This window comes from Anabrus simplex, chromosome 9, assembly GCF_040414725.1.
Source record: "Anabrus simplex isolate iqAnaSimp1 chromosome 9, ASM4041472v1, whole genome shotgun sequence".
In the NCBI taxonomy this organism is placed as follows: domain Eukaryota; kingdom Metazoa; phylum Arthropoda; class Insecta; order Orthoptera; family Tettigoniidae; genus Anabrus; species Anabrus simplex.
The window spans coordinates 86,687,661-86,705,838 of record NC_090273.1 but is presented as its reverse complement, the minus strand read 5'-3'; the positions used below and the strand labels follow the sequence as shown (position 1 = coordinate 86,705,838).

General features: G+C 37.3%; 1 protein-coding gene across 7 annotated transcripts in view; it reads right to left on the bottom strand.

Moving 5' to 3' along the window:
• Positions 1-18,178, bottom strand: part of Ufd4 (ubiquitin fusion-degradation 4-like) — a 716,632-nt gene that overhangs the window by 274,657 nt on the left and 423,797 nt on the right. For all 7 annotated transcript variants that reach the window (XM_067153526.2, XM_067153530.2, XM_067153527.2 and 4 more), the window contains 2 exons: positions 16,305-16,472; positions 16,092-16,214 (listed from right to left, as the gene is read on the bottom strand). In XM_067153526.2, coding sequence (XP_067009627.1) covers positions 16,092-16,214; positions 16,305-16,472 — 291 coding nt within the window. The remainder of the gene's footprint in view (positions 1-16,091; positions 16,215-16,304; positions 16,473-18,178) is intronic.

Sequence of the window (18,178 nt, the reverse complement as noted above, 5' to 3'; positions counted from 1 at the left end):
TTTTGGGGATCATTGTAAGTATCTAGGTGTTAATATAAGGAAAGATCTTCATTGGGGTAATCACATAAATGGGATTGTAAATAAAGGGTACAGATCTCTGCATATGGTTATGAGGGTGTTTAGGGGTTGTAGTAAGGATGTAAAGGAGAGGGCATATAAGTCTCTGGTAAGACCCCAACTAGAGTATGGTTCCAGTGTATTGGACACTCACCAGGATTACCTGATTCAAGAACTAGAAAAAATCCAAAGAAAAGCAACTCGATTTGTTCTGGGTGATTTCCGACAAAAGAGTAGTGTTACAAAAATGTTGCAAAGATTGGGTTGCGAAGAACTGAGAGAAAGAAGACGAGCTGCTTGACTAAGAGGTACGTACCCCCCGGTGATTTTAACTAAGATAAACCTCTCTACATATTTCTGAAATGTCAATGCTAATTTCTTCTTCCAACCTTTAAAACATCAGGACGCACTTGGTTCTAGAATTTTTTTTTATTTTATTTTTTATTTTTATTTTTATTATTTTTTTTTTTAATCCTTGCTCACCAAGCTGCTCTTGTGTAAATATGTATATAATTGTAAAATTCTCAACTGTTCAATTAGACAATGTAATTACTATATAGTTACCAACCATTGACATTATTTTTTATTACAAACATTGACGCTGAGCACTACACCCTTTCTCCCCTGAATGTTATAATGTAAATATTTTTAAAACTTTATATTTTCCTATGATTGCGTCAACTGTTCTCCAGAGCACCACTGCCGAACTCCACTATTTTAATTTTATGCATTGGTGCCGACTTCTTATTCTATAAACCTGTATGTTCAACCATCACTATAGTACAACTGTTTCTCATACTTAATTTTGTAATGTGTATTAATAATATGTATTAATTTGTGCATGTCAACGACTAACCAGGTACCTGATTTTTTGCCTTGAGGTGATAATTTGACTGATGATGCCCTCAATGAAGGGCAAAACATGTCTCAAGTGGAATCAATAATAAATTCCTAATTTGTAAAATTTTTATGTATTGAATAGGTGATAAAACAAACCTTTTAGCATCCTAAGAGGTACGTTCCGAGCTGTCAGCGGAGAGATGGCGTGGAATGACATTAGTAGACGAATGAGTTTGAGTGGCGTTTATAAAAGTAGGAAAGATCACAATATGAAGATAAAGTTGGAATTCAAGAGGACAAACTGGGGCAAATATTAATTTATAGGAGGGGAGTTAGGGATTGGAATTACTTACCAAGGGAGATGTTCAATAAATTTTCACATTCCTTGAAATCGTTTAAAAAAAGGCTAGGAAAACAACAGATAGGGAATCTGCCACCTGGGCGACTGCCCTAAATGCAGATCAGTATTGATTGATTGATTGATTGATTGATTGATTGATTGATTGATGAAATGGCTTCATACAGTAGTGAGATTAGCATGCAGTGTTGGTAAGGTACCTTCAGATTGGACAAAAGCAGTAATTGCACCGATCCATAAGCAAGAGAACAGGAAGGATTGCAACAACTATCGAGGTATCTCAATGATTAGTGTACCAGGCAAAGTATTCACTGGCATCTTGGAAGGGAGGGTGCGATCAGTCGTTGAGAGGAAGTTGGATGAAAACCAATGTGGTTTCAGACCACAGAGAGGCTGTCAGGATCACATTTTCAGTATGTGCCAGGTATATGAAAAATGCTACGAGAGGAATAGACAGTTGTGTTTATGTTTCATAGATCTAGAGAAAGCATATGACAGGGTAGCGAGGGAAAAGATGTTCGCTATACTGGGGGACTATGGAATTAAAGGTAGATTATTAAAATCAATCAAAGGCTTAAATTGACAATTGGGCTTCAGTGAGAATTGATGATAGAATGAGTTCTTGGTTCAGGGTGCTTACAGGGGTTAGACAATGCTGTAATATTTCACCTTTTGCTGTTCGTAGTTTACATGGATCATCTGCTGAAAGGTATAAAATGGCACGCAGGGATTCAGTTAGGTGGAAATGTAGTAAGCAGTCTGGCCTATGCTGACGACTTGGTCTTAATGGCAGATTGTGCCGAAAGCCGGCAGTCTAATATCTTCGAACTTGAAAATAGGTGCAATGAATATGGTATGAAAATTAGCCTCTCGAAGACTAAATTGATGTCAGTAAGTAAGAAATTCAACAGAATTGAATGTCAGATTGGTGATACAAAGCTACAACAAGTCGATAATTTCAAGTATTTAGGTTGTGTGTTCTCCCAGGATGGTAATATAGTAAGATTGAATCAAGGTGTTGTAAAGCTAATGCAGCGAGCTCGCAGTTGCGATCAACAGTATTCTGTAAGAAGGAAGTCAGCTCCCAGACAAAACTATCTTCACATGGGCCTGTTTTCAGACCAACTTTGCTTTACTGGAGCGAAAGCTGGGTGGACTCAGGATATCTTATTCATAAGTTAGAAGTAACAAATATGAAAGTAGCAAGAATGATTGCTGGTGCAAACAGGTGGGAACAGTGGCAGGAGGGTACTCAGAATGAGGAGATAAAGGCTAATTTAGGAATGAACTCGATGGATGAAGCTGTACGCATAAACCGGCTTCGATGGTGGGGTCATGTGAGGCAAATGGAGGAAGATAGGTTACCTAGGAGAATAATGGACTCCATTATGGAGGGTATGAGAAGAAGAGGTAGACCAAGACGACGATGGTTAGACTCAGTTTCTAACGATTTAATGATAAGAAGGTATAGAACTAAATGAGGCCACAACACTAGTTGCAAATCGAGGATTGTGGCGACGTTTAGTATTCACAGAGGCTTGCGAACTGAACGCTGAAAGGCATACCAGTCTATAATTATAATGTATGTATGTAATGTATGTAAACATCACCTAAGGCACTACTTTTGTAAAAAAAAAATTTAGCATAAGACCATTGTATTTAGTATTAAGTTCCAATGCCTAATAGATTTAAGACTTTACCTTAAGATTAGCATTAGGTTGAAGATGCCCAAAACTAGGGCAAAACATGTTCCTAACTAGTGGTTATAATTCATGTAGGATTTAATCACTACAAAATACAATTGTATTGAATAGGCGGATTCAGTAATTTTATTCTCGATGAGTTTTACTCACTGAATAGTAACCGATGCACTGGTGCTCTTTCTCCACCTTGAAACGCTCAACAAAGGTTCTAACCTGTCAAAATTGGTTGTGACCGTTACACCTCTGTTATCATTCCATCATAAAATTAGAACTTTTCCATTCTTATAATTTAAAAAAAAAAAAAGTCGTAGGAACCACGTTCTAACTTCTTCATCTTCATATGGATTTTCAAAGGACACTCAACTGTTTGGTTCTCCCTTACAGGACCGTTGCTCTATATCCTAGAGATCGGAGATGAATCAAGAAGTCTCTATTAGTGCAAAAGTTGTCACAAATTACTACACGACTACTAGGATTGTCCACATAGTCTAGCATGTTCAGAACAACATGGGGTCCTAATAACATATCCTGTCTTTCACCCTTAGCCGGCCCCATGGTGTAGGGGTAGCGTGCCTGCCTCTCACCCGGAGGCCCCGGGTTCGATTCCCGGCTAGGTCAGGGATTTTTACCTGGACCTGAGGGCTGGTTCGAGGTCCACTCAGCCTACGTGATTAGAATTGAGGAGCTATCTGACGGTGAGATAGCGGCCCCGGTCTAGAAAGCCAAGACTAACGACCGAGAGGATTCGTCCTGCTGACCACACGACACCTCGTAATCTGCAGGCCTCCGGGCTGAGCAGCGGTCGCTTGGTAGGCCAAGGCCCTTCAAGGGCTGTAGTGCCATGGGGTTTGGTTTGGTTTGGTCTTTCACCCTTGGTCTGGTTCTTTTCACAATATACCGTATGTACGTGAATAACCCCCACATATTTCTTTAAAAAATTTTAGGCACGAAATTGGGGTGTGGGTTTTATTTGCGTCAAGGTTGCCAACACGCCCCTGGCCCACTTAGTTTTTAATGTTGAGTGTACAGTTATGCTTTGTGCAACTGTAGATGGAAGAAAGCTGTCCCCATATGTCATATTTAAACAGAAAACAATTCAGACCTTTAATTCTAAACTGACTTTACATTTTTTTTAAACAGTACCTATTTTAGAGGGTAATTTAAATTGAAAATTTCTCTGCATCACGATAGAACGCGTCTTCTGGAACGTGCAGGGGTAGCTTTCTGCACTTTCACTCACTTCGGTGTGTCTATAGTGTGTTTCATAGTTGAAAATACAGCGATATCATAATTCTTTGTATTCGGCGCTTTAAGGAATGCCACATCACATAGCAGGCAGTACGCGGAAAAGCGGAATCCGCGAAAACTGGCGAGGGTTGGCATTTCTGAATTACAAGATGGCTATTAATTCAAAATCACGTAATTGGAAGTCCGATTTCTGTGTTACAAAGACTTTGAATTAACGAGGTTTTACTCTATCACAAAATTAACATCAGATTTCGCCATTGCGTCTATTCCAAGTATTTACATTGCACAAAAAGAATTATCCACCACCTGTCATGTCACTGTCCAATAAAAAGAGAACACGTGTGAGCAGTGTTTTAGACGTGTAGTGTGACGAACTTGTAAGTAATTTAGGAGAGGATTCTAGTGATGCAAGAGACAACAAATCTTCCCATCTACAGGGAATCGAGCCTATTGCAAGTTCAGATTAATGAAATACCTGTCACGCACAAAGGGCACTAGGAAAGTTTTGCAATGTGAGTGAACACTTTAGACTTTTTCGAAATAATTTCCACCACACTCAATACACTTCTCCATACGTCGAAACCAGTCACTGAACCAACTCTGCCTCTTTTTTTCGATTACATTTTCACACTCTTGATCCCATGCTGCCAGAAGCTCCTCGTCGGATGCAAAAGCCCACCCTTTCAGCTTCATCTTCACTTCTGCGAAGAGTGTGAAGTCACATGGGGCAAGATTAGGACTGTATGGAGGGTGATCAAGCACAGTCAACCCTGATCTGGCAAGAAAATCCACCGTTACATCAGCACGATGTGTTTGAGCATTGTCGTGATGCAAGAACCACGTGTTGAGCCGTGACCTTGGACGGAGCTGCTTGAGAGCCTGGATGACCTGAGGCAAACAAGTCTCACTGTACCACTACGCATAACTGTTCTTTGTGTTTCTAGCACAACCCGAGTCAGGATGCCCCGTTTAGTGAGGGATACTGCAATCATCCTTTTCTTCACTGATCTTGACTTTCGCAGTCACAGGAGTACCTTCATCTTCAAACAGCCACACCTTATTCTAGGATTTTGTTGGGACATCGTAATAACAAAGCCAAGTTTCGTCACCTGTAACGATGCTATTGACATTACGCGAAGTCCCATTTTCAAACTGTTTTAGCATTTTTCGGCACGATTTCACTCAATGTGCCCTTTGTTCTTCTGAAAGTGAATGGGGCACCCAAAGGGAACAAACCTTTCTAACATTGAGATGGTCATGTAGAATTGAATGAATAGCTGGTGCAGGGATATGGAGGGTCTCTTCTACCTGCCAATATGTCAACCGCCTCTCTTGCTGCAATATTTTCCTCACAACTTCAATGTTTTCCTCAGTCACTAATTCAGACGGTCGCCCAGAACGAGGATCGCCTTCAATCCCAAGATTTTCTCTCTGGAACTCTTTGTACCAGGGGAAAATTGTTGTCCGATGTGGACAGTCTTTCCCCAGCACAGGAGTCATTTCCTCCAGGCACTGGTCAACAGTTAATCCACGAGCAAAATTGTAGCGGATAATTGCGCGATTTTCACCTTTAGACCACACTGACATCTTAACATGCTTTCAATCCTACTGCTTGATAACAACTGGTGTGAAGGTCGCGCCTTGCTGTCTGCTAGACATGTTTTCACCCCTCTTTTCATCCCTCACCATAACAGGGGTGTCCAGCCAACCGTTTTTGCGTATTGGTAAACTTTCCTACTGCCCTTTGTAAGTACGCCTACTCGCTCATTTTCATGGAAAATAGCGTATTTCATTGCAGTGATAATGTATTTTTATCATCTCAGGCAAAGCAGCTATATCCATAAATTTACATGTTCATATTTGCATAAAGACAACGTGGACCTCGCGGAGTGATACGAAATGTTTGTTTATGCCTATGTTACTCTTTCGATGGAAGGAATTTTAGTTTGTTTCATTTTTTTTTTTTCCCTTTCAAAATGAACCTTCCTAAAATGAGGGTGCGGGCACTAATCGACGGCGGGGATTATTCAGGTAAATACGGTAGATTGAAATAGAAACAGTAACCACTAGAACCACACAGGGCCCATAACTGTACCCGAATCTAATAGGCTTGTTTTGATGAAATGTTTCAAGTTGTCATGCTCGTAGTATTTTACTATCATTTTATCCACTACTAGACATTCTTCAAACACTCCGAACTTTTGAAAAGCTGCATTCGCCATCTAGTTAAAAGGAAGTACTTTGAATCCCTTGTCACTCTTATTTTCATTGGAGAGATCATTATTACGAAACTGAAGGAGTCCTTGGACATTTCTATACCGGTACCTAAGTCTTTATCTCCAGACCAATACACTCTTTCTGAAGGCAATCTATGGTATTCAGTAAAAAGAAGAAACACTAAAAATAAAAACTACCTCATGATGACAGAGTAACATCTCAGATATTATTTTCACTTGCAGTATATCAGTTACTTTTCTTTACAATATGTTCAAGAACCTCATCATGAAAAAATGTTTCAAAGATTTCTTTCAGAGAGAGGGAGATTGGCGTTTCTGCTTTATTCTCTCTATTATACTACAAGCCAAGACAGTGAAATAGAACTTGCACAGTGTACATATTGATGATCTAAGCTGTAACTAGTTCATAAATGCAGCATAAGCAAGCGGTCAACAATGCTCAAGAACGCCGGAGTGCCCATGTCCTCATTCAAGGACACTTGTATTTCAACATCAATTACTCAGCAACAATGTGGCAAATAAAAGCAAACTATGGGTATACAACAGATGATAGGCTTTGCCTGCAATATTCTAGTAGTATAGAAGCCACATATGGATATCACAGAAAACAATGCACCAATTTATGGGAACATGCAAAACACTTATTACAGGCCATGACAAAACTTCAATTACAATTTTAAGTGTTGAGATATCTCAATAGCTTACTTCATAATGATTGAAAGAAAGATTAGTTTATTATATTTCTATAACAACAATGAAATTTCAAATACAGTCTCTTTCTTTTTTTAACCATAAAGACTTTGGGTCTTCATTTTATTATCGTAAGTGCCATTGGTTTGAAGTTCAGATCTTAATCTTCAATAGAGACTTCATTTTTTCAACCAGATTCATACGTGTTCCTTTTGATTCAGTGAAAAAATCTGACATAGCATACAGCAGAACTAAAAGCACAGCATGAAAAAATTACCATACACATGAATTACCGAATTGGCCCAAATATAAGATGACAGTTTCTACATTAAAATGTACCGATAAAAACGACAGATATCACAGTATGTGCAGCCTAACATCTACAGTTTTTTATTTTCATCATTCCCCAACCGTACTGCCTTGTGCACTGATAGTTCTCCGAATGCACTGAAGCCAAGCTCTAGGTCACGAATAAACTGAAATTCCTTGAGCTTTGGAAGTTTTTCTCCAAATTGAGGCTTGTGATCTGTTGTTGTCATTGTGTTTGGCCACTATTCCAGTCATGGTGGATCATGTGGATGGAGAGTGTATTTCCCACTTCAGTTAAATAAAGAAGAGAGGTTATGATAAGAATTTGCAGGTTTCACGCAACATAAAACTTACTAGTAATGTACAGACTGCAACATAATTTGGTATTTTCGAGTATAACGTGTTTCCAGGAAGAATGTGAAAAGTTTAAGAATGCAAGCGCATGAAGAGAAGCTTACACAGGATCAAAGACATGAAGAGTGGCAAGAAAATTTATTGAAACAGAGGCTTGTTGCTGTATTCTTGGAGGAGAAATAAAATCAGGGTTATCCCATTAGTTATTGTATATTTAAAACGCCCATATAGCCACGTCTTAGAATGAAGGTGTTGGAGGTGGCACATGGATTACAGTCAGTAAATGAATTTAAGGCAAACCAGGGGTGGAGCAAACAAATGATGCAACATTCAGGACAGTTGCCATTGATGCTTTCACGGCCCGTACTTATAGACATGATATAAGCTCTTGGGCTCACACCATGTCAAGAAAATAAGGTGAAATTCTTTACGTTTCGCAGAGAACTTTGCTCTGGGTCCTCAGAAGAAAATCTCGACTGTTCACGAGAAAAGCTTCCCACACAAATGCCGATGAATCTGGTCACCTATCAGTGTTACATAGGTACCTTTTTTTTTTTTAAACAGTGATTGGAATCACTAGTGAAATTTTGTAACAAATATTAATGTATATTAATTCTTTGCACATTGTGCGCATTAAATAAATTATAACAAAACTGAGGAAATCAACATATTTTATATTAAAATATAACTTCTGTTCTCAGATGTACTTTAGGGGGTCTATTAAATTATCTCAGTCATATGTCGTAATTACATTCATTATTTAATTATTCTTGCACACCACTCCCGGGCAACTGGAGATGGTTAATGATGATCATTTAATTATTCTTGTAAATAAGTACCAAAAATTCAGAGTCGCTTCACATGCAAGGTCGTCTAATATTTGGGCTAATGCGGTATATTCGTATAGATGGTAACACAATCAACATAGAGGAGGTTAGATATTCTGTGAAATGTTGTACATGGTCGTGAACTGAGTATATGATATTTAAATGTACTATGGAGTTCACTACAGCAGTCTGACCTATATTCTGGCCACACACAGAAATTAAGAGTACCTGACCTATACTCATGCTTAGGCTTCCAAGTGCAAAGTGGTCTTCTTGGCTAACTTATGATACTGACTAGGTCATCAATATCCTAGCTTGGATAAGCACTTTGCTAAGTACTGTAAAGTAACTCACCCCTGAACGTTGCAAATCATCTTTAGTTGTTTTTAACCATCAATAGTGGTAACACGCATGGCCTTAAATGCCCCCCCTCCCACCCCCTCCTCCTCCTGGAGATTGGTGCAGTATACTTTAAACATCTGATGAAAAAGAAAAATAACTCTGATCTTTTAACTTACATACTGTACCGTTTCATTGACCTGAGTGCATAAAGAAAAAGAAAAAATTAAAATAAAAAAACCCGGGAAATTATGACACTAACATTTGCCATGCATCGCGGTAAAAATGACGGGGATTACATAATAGAAAAGTATATTATAAGAAAATATACAGACAAGCGGAATTAAATAAGCTGTGATTATGACAAAGTAAAGGTACAGACCCATAGAACTAAAGAAGCAGTGAACATGTCGAGAGAAGTGCAGGCATAACAAATCAAGTAAGCTATGAGTTAAAATTACGACGATCAGACCTAAGGAATCCATGCGGCCATGATTAAGAAAATTAAATTGTTATCCCGGGCAGGTGAACAATCACTTGAGATAATGAACATCGGAACAAAGTTACACGCAAGATTCTGGACGCGAAGAAAGAAGAAATTGATGACGGAAGAGCAGTTGCTGAATAATAATAACGACAATGTTGAATATGAAGAAATTACGCCAACTCTTGAATATAAATCAAAACTATCAGGCATAAAATAAGACTGAGAAAAGAAGAAGAAATTAATTGGTAGAAGTTGCTGTTGCTGATCCTGAATAAATAAATAAATAAATAAATAAATAAATAAATAAATAAATAAATAAATAAATAAATAAATCGAAACCCAAAACTTTTAACCAGAGCTACTTAGAGAAATTAGAGTTCACCAATTTATTTTAAGTTTGCGTCAAAACAGAAAGTACTTTAAGTACCGTTTTAACATTGTCTTTTAGAAGAATAATTTGCTAGAGAGATAGAAAATAGACAAAATTTTGTGATTGAATAATGCAACTAATGTCATGCTTCAATATGTTTTCATCGCATGTGAACGACGGCGCTAACATGACTGAGTAAATCAAGACCATGGGGTTGACTTCTGGCGGAGACCTTACCAGCCGATTCTGCACATCCGAGACTGGAGACCATTACCCAGTGATGACGCATTCTTGAACTCGAGCCAATGGCCAAGGAAGATCCATAATGAAACCCAACCCAGATGAATAGCGAGAGCAAAGATAAGTCAAGTGCCATATATTTTTAGATACTTAATTATTCATATTTGAGTGAATCATAGTATGTGTTTAATTTAAAATGTGGTTATAGCAAGGTCAATATTTAATTCTTCGAGATCTAAGTTCAATGTATAGTGTCTTCGAAAAGGAATCCATATAATTGCTTTAAAAACACGGACCCAGGTAGTCTTCGACAACTTAAGTGTATATTCAACGTGAAGAATTTTGCACGTTATGTTATGTCCAAGTTAACTTATGTCGAAGATATAATTTATTGAAGGAAGCATCTTCATAATTTAAATGTTTATTTTCATTTGTGGAAAGCTTTGAAAACAGCCTCTTCGACTTAGTGCTAGGGAAATGTGTCTTTCATAATGTAAATCAATCCAAATACGATGTGAAATGAAATAAGATCGTCTTCTAGAACAGTAAAACATAATACAACGTTAAATCGTCACCGAACGTAAGTAGGTAAGAGCCTGATATATTAACATATGCTTTCTTTTACAGGAAATGTGTAATTGCTTGTGTTACGAATTATAACAAACCCATAATGTTCCATTATATTATGATAGTGGATTATTCATACATTGCACTGCTAGGAAAGCAACGATTGATTTTCTAATATAGAACTGATAATATGAACAATGGAATAATGAGATTATAGGCATGAATATTATGTTGGATATGTGGAATGATATGATTAATGAGGAATTATGTTAGTTATGGAGTGTATACAATGAAATATGAATATGTTTGAGTAATTGGTGGTATTTATGTAACATAATGCTGATGATAGGTTATAGTTATTGTAATTGCGACGTGAATTATATAGTAGCGTGCGATGTCGGGTTAACTGACATGCATACGATGAGGTATGGTTATCGAGTTAACAGGCTATTATTGGTGTACAGTCATCAAAAGATTATCCTAGAATAATTTATTTACGATTGAAACTTGATATTTTTCTAGAAGAATTTCGCACGTTATGTTATGTCCAAGTTAACTTATGTCGAAGATATAATTTATTGAAGGAAGCATCTTCATAATTTAAATGACTACTGTTCGCAAATAAATAATTATCTACGATTTTTGGGGGGGGGGGGAAATTTTCGCAAATAGGTGATTGTATTTGAATGAAAATTTGACACTGCCAGATGGTTGACCTGCTTATGAACATATGTATGTTACGTTAGGTTACTCCCACATATTTTCAGGAGGTATTATGGATTTATTTTTCCAATTGATAGAGATAATTAATTGATATTTTATTTTTAATTTGATTTTCGTTGGTATGTTATAGTATGGCCATTATAAGCCATGTTATGTGGAACTTACTTATATTGCTCACGTTATAATGCAAATTTGAGAAAGCAAGATAGAGAAAGACGATACGTGCAAGTTACAAAGGACATTCTTGATATTTCATATATCTTCATGAACATTTCAAATATATTTCACTTATATTTTATTTATGTCAATAATTAACACGATTCATAAAATATGTTAACTGACTTTCTACTACTGTGACGTTACAATTTTTTACGATTATTTCATTTCCTTTCTACGAGATAAAGACTTAATCTCAATCAATAACTCGTTCAACTATATTTTATTTTGAATCGGAATATATTGAATATGATTGAAGATATTAATTATAATATTATATTTCGTTCCAAGTACAATAATATTTTGAATAAACTAGGAGTTAAGGATTTAAATTGTATTTTTTTTTCTATTTATTCATTTCACTATCAGAAGAGATATGAAGTGGAATTCTTATAAGATGATCAATGGATGAATTTAAGGTTTTATATATTTCTCGGCAACAGTTAAGTGGAAATGGATAGGCGGATGAATTTTAAAAAAAAGGGGGGGGGGGGAAAGGCTGTGCACTTCTTCAGTTGATTCCACATTTTTAAAAAAAATTTTTGTTACAGTAATTATCCCTGAAACGTATCGTGCAGCGAATTAAAACTTATTTGACATCAATAATATAATGTGGAAAGGGAATATATCAGAATAAGCAAAAATATGTGTCGGTGAAAGAGTACTTATCTTTGACGGGATGAAATATACAAATGAAGCGGCACACATAGGTGTTAATATTAATGCGAGGTCGCAGATTTAGGTTGACACTTTTTTTTATCCCCATATGGAGATTGCGGAAAATCGATGTACAGTGAAACCTCGATTATCCGTTCCCCGAAACTACGTTTTCCCATAATATTCGTTCAAATTACGTGGTCCCGCGAGCATCCCATTTAAAACCTGTATTTAAAATCCCGCGTTATCCGTTCCTCGAAGAAACGATTTCCCGCATCAACCGTCCAGAAATTTCAGTCCCATCAACGCTAAATCCTCGATCAAGCGTTTTTCAAGATTTCGAGAATGGACGGCAGGAATCGAATCTGTGAGTCTAGCGTATTTTAATTTCATCGGATATCTTGCGCGATCATACTTACGGAACATTCTGTACCAGGCTAACAATGAAGGCCTCCGCCAACTTGCGCTTTGTTAAGAGCTTTCTGTTGAATGTTTCGTTCAGTTGGCTGTGTTACTAGCTGGTGAAAACCAACAATTTACGCAGTCAAGTTTCGGTTTGCTTACACAGTACAGTATTGAAATGGCACGACCTGTAAAGCATGTGAAAACCCTGCAAGAAAAACTTCAGATTATAGAGGAAGTTGAAAGAAATCCAACAGAAAAAAAAAGTTGACATTGCGAAACGTTTAGGCTTACCTGCTTCGACACTGAATACAATAATAGGGAAAAAAACAAGAGATACATGAATAGTAAAAAAATGTGGATCCTCCGAAAAGAATAGAAAAACGCGGAAGGAATCGAGATATTCTAAAATGGAAGCAGTTCTCTTTTCTTGGTATCAGCAAGCTCGGGCGTCGAGAATTCCTGTGGATGGTAACATTTTGCGCGTAAAAGCTCGAAGCATCGCTGCAAGAATGGGTATCAAAAATTTTTCCGCTTCGAATGGATGGATTTCCCGGTTTAAGGAGCGTCACGGGCTGGTGTAAAAAAAGCTCACCGGCGAGAGTGGTGCAGTTGACGGTTCGGCTGTGGAAGATCGGGGGAAAAAGCTCCCAGAGCTACTTGAAGGATACGAACCGAAGAACATCTATAATTACATAAAATCAGCTTCATGGTCCGTATCGCACTTCAATAGATTCACAATTAAGTATTTATTTATTTTCCACCTAGTCGATACAATGATTGCTTAAGGCAATTTTTAATGGTCAAAAGTGGTACATGTTTCGTATATTATCAACATCTTCAGCCACATAACACTGTTTAGATGAAAAATATATAAAATTGACAAAGTAATGCTTTAGAGGAAGTGTCCTTAAAATTAACATAAGTCTTGTCAATCTTATGTTAATTTTAAGGACACTTCCTCTAAAGCATTACTTTGTCAATTTTATATATTTTTCATCTAAACAGTGTTATGTGGCTGAAGATGTTGATAATATACGAAACATGTACCACTTTTGACCATTAAAAATTGCCTTAAGCAATCATTGTATCGACTAGGTGGAGAACATCTATAAAGCGGATGAAACCGGCCTATTTTTCAACTGTTTACCGGATCGCACGCTGGCTCTTAATGGAGAATCTTGTCATGGAGGCAAAAATGCGAAGGACCGCATAACTGTTTTGTTGTGCTGCAACAGTGACGGAGCAGCGAAACCGAGATGCTTTAAGAATGTGAAGAAGTTACCAGTCCGATACTACGCGAACGGTAAAGCTTGGATGACCCCAGACATTTTTTTGGATTTTCTTCACGGACTGGATGCTTCTATGGGTGCTCAAGCGAGAAAAATAGTTTTGTTTGTAGATAACTGTGCCGCCCACCCGCAGGAACTTTCTTTCTTATGAAATGTAAAATTTATTTTCTATCCCCTGAACTGTACCAGTGTCCTTCAGCCTCTGGATGCGGGGGTGATAAAGTGCTTTAAAGGGTACTACCGCAAGCAGCTGGTGCAAAGGGTTGTGTGTATGTTGGACGCCGGGAAAGAAGTGAAGACGAAGTTCACTATTCTACAGGCAATCCACTTTGTTGTGTCAGCATGGTTCCACGTTTCGCCCTCCACCATTCAAAATTGTTTTCATAAATGTGGCTTTGGCAAAAGCAGAGACACGAACGACACCGACACCGGGAGCGAAGAACAACTTTTCAGTGTGGACTGGGAGAAGCTCGCGCCGAGAGATGTTAACTTTGAGACATACGCTACAGTCGATAGTGAGCTCGCCACTTGTGGTGTAAAGAGCATAGAACAGCTGTGTGATGATGCTACTGCCACAGCCAGTGCAAGCGCCGTGCATGAGATCGCGAGCGAGGGGGAAGACAAAGATGAAATTGAACCCTTGCCAACGTTTGCAGAAGCATTAGCCGCCTTTGACAAAATTCGCGACTATATTACTGCGTATGACACAGACAGCAGCGAACTACAGAACGTTTTAAATATTGAGGGAGCACTGTACTGTGTTAAGGAACGACAAAACAAAAAACAACTGACGATTAAAGACTTTCTCACTACAAAGTGACTACTGTATTATGTGACTGAAGAAATGACAATTTAAGTGTTTTGTGTATGTGTGTTGTGTGTGCAGTACGTAACCTATATGTGTGCGATGTGACACTTTATTTTTGTGAGTGCGAGAGTGTTTCCTTACATCTTCTGGGATTTAATGCATTTTGGTATCATTCTTGTATTTGTGCGTTGTGATTAGCTTACTTGATTATGTGACTGGACCTGTTACAACCTATGCTTATTTATGTGTTTTCAGCGATCTTTCCTAACTATAATACCACACGTAGGTTCATGTGAACTGCACCAGTAATTATGCCTATCATGCAAGCCACATTTCTCGCCTGTTTATCGGTAATAAAAAAAAAATTTTAAAAATAAAAAATCATTAATGGAAAGTACCGAGGCCTAAAACATGGGTGAACTCGAAGTTAAATTTCGCGCCGTAAGTTCGCAATACAGCACGAAAACCTTTACTGATAAATAAGTTACATTGTTCTTTTTTAGGTTATTAAAACAAAGTCTTCTAATTTACATGAGACTGTCATCAGATAACGATTACTGTAAATAACTGTACCTGTTCCAGTTATATTTATTCAAGGTAAAAAAAAAAAAGAGGTAGCTACCGTAGACGTTTTAAGTGACTGGATTATAATGTTATTTTCCTGATCGGCAAAATAACTCCGATACACTCTCCTTGCAGCAATAGTGAAACTGGAATCTCAGATCTGGTTTTAAATTTCTTAGATATCAATATAATTCTGATAACTTATTTAGTAGAATATTTTTCAATGAGCTTGACTGATGAAAGTTGCTGGCCTGAAAGACGTTTTCACGGGAAAGTGACTAAGTTTCTCGGTAAAACTGAATTCAAATTATAGTTTTTAAACTAATGTATTTAATGCAGGCGTTTTTGTACAAATAAAATGATATATATTTCATTACCGTGAAGTACAGTCAAACTGTTGACGGTTTTAATTTGTTCCCGGGTTTTCCGATTTCCCGTATCGTACGTTTTTTTCCCCAGGTCCATCCAAAAACGGAGAATCAAGGTTTCACTGTATTTATTTGATCGCATAATGCAGCGTATTGAATTATTGGCCGGTGTGAATGAAGAAGATTGATTGAACGCGCACGATACGTAAATGTACCCTGGTGGTGCAATACCTTGACCTAAAAATTAGAGAAAAAGTCAGCAGAAACTTTTCCAAACAGATTAAATTTCTAATTTAGGAATTCATCAATCCCAGCACACAAGAAACAAGTCTACCGGGTCATCAAACTTCTCAAAATGTCTTGAACCGAGAAAAATTATAGCACAAATTCTCTCATCTGGGAAACACTACTGTAACATATGTTGTTGCAGTTTACCTGTTTTTGACATGCCCTCTCGATTTGTGCAACAATATTACCAAGCTTAGCCACCACACCTCTGGGTTGAGCTTGGGCAACTTTGAAGTATTTTTCATATATTTCTTGAGCTTGAACTTTAACCTAAAACAAAAAAATAATATGGTTCAAAAGGTAATGCATTTTCAAATCATAGCAAACAAGAACCAAAATATACATATATTTTAACCTCACCTTCTGTTTTAATGCCTCAATTTTTGACCGAAGCCGTTTGCCACGTTTACCAGTCCAGCCAGCAGCAAATTCAGGCCCTAATGAAGTCTCGGCAGTGAAAGAATGCTTCGTTCCTCGGTTTGATTCAAAGATAAAACCAGGCAGATCTTCTCGTAGTATTGTTGCTTGCTATAATAAGAGAGAAAAACATTTTATAATTCTAGAACAGATATTGTTTCTATAATATTAGAAGACATCACTGTGAAAAGAGATGACAAAGATGGAGTTCCTGTTTCTTCTACCCTACAAAATGTTCATTAGGAACTTCCATAATACAGCACTCAATCATCAAACTGGCAATCGAAGCACAATGTTAACTGTAATACCAATCTTTCTGTCAGCCTCCAACTCCATGCTTGTGCTAAACATGACAGTGGAAAGCCATTTAATATGCAGAAGTAGCCTAGGTGCAACCAGAAGAGAAGAAACTGTAAAAGAAAAATTTCTCTGGACAAAAATGTCAGAAACTAAGTATCTTCCTTTATGAAATCACAAAAGGTTGCAGGAAGCAAACTGCATCTCCCAGTGAAAGAAGACCTGACTCTTGGTCATGATCTGCCCTATAGTGTGGAGGACATCAAACTGCATGAGAGTGTGAGCTAAAACTGCAAGAGAGTGGGAGTGTGAAGTGTAAAATAAACTAAACTATTTGTTTTTATCGTTGTTAAAACATCAATATGGTAAATGTTAACTCTACTGCTCTTTCTATTTACAGTAAAGTACTTCCTTTAGGTTATTAACAATTTATACAAGATGTAATAAGGTGGTGAATTTATTGCTGGAGGCATGTAAACATGCATCAAAGTAGGTATAAAAGTTTCTGTAGATGACAAAGGCGTAGCTCAATTTTAATAACATTTGGTATGCAGAGCCTATAATATACACTCTTCCAAGGTGCCAAATCACTCATTTAAATGTCAAATGGATTCATATGAATCAGTGATGGTTGTGTTATTGGACTAGTAGAACACGAAGTAACTGTTGATAAATCTTGAAGTTTTGTCTGCACTGTGCCTCGTATTACTCGTGGGAAATGGTATTTTGATGAGTCAATACTAGAAACAGAATGAATAACAATGGTTGGTTTATTTCTTTTTTTCTCCTGAGTATCAAGCCTTCATTCAAATAACAATGGTTTGTTTCATTTTTCCTTCTTTATATTTTTTTTTCTGATTATCAAGCTTTCATTCAAACTGTAGGCTACTTCAGCTATGACTTAGATTTTAAAAATTTTAAGGTAACTATTTTGTGGTAAATTTTACATTCCTGGTTTTTAGTGTTAAATGCGTAACATAATTTATGAAAACATTTTTTCCTTTCTTAAGCAGACCACATTTCAATACCAGTATATTATCATACATCTTGGTATTAATATTATTATTATTATTATTATTATTATTATTTATTCGCTGGAACCATTGAGGACCACGTTAAGTCTTGTTACATTTGGCAGTGAACTTTACGTTCGAGCCCAGAATTCCCTCATTCTTTCTGAGTGGGCCTGCTTGTGCTCCTCTGTCCCAGGGACACCGTCTTCTTTTCAGTTGTTAATCTTGGTCTAGCCCGTTTGTCACTGTCTTTTTTCTTGGAAAAGACCACTGTCAAAGGCGTCTTTCGGTTTGATCTGTAGCACTTGAAGATATTCACTGGTGTTTCAAACCAAGTACTCGTAGTTTCAGGTTTTGAATCAAACAGGTGAAAGAACTGTTTGGCCAACCTGTTTCTGTCCATTCGTTTGAAGTGACCATAAAATCGTGTCTGTCTTTTGTGGACCGTGTTTATAATTTTCTCTATTTTATTATAGACTTCTTTGATGGATCTTTTTGGTGGATGCC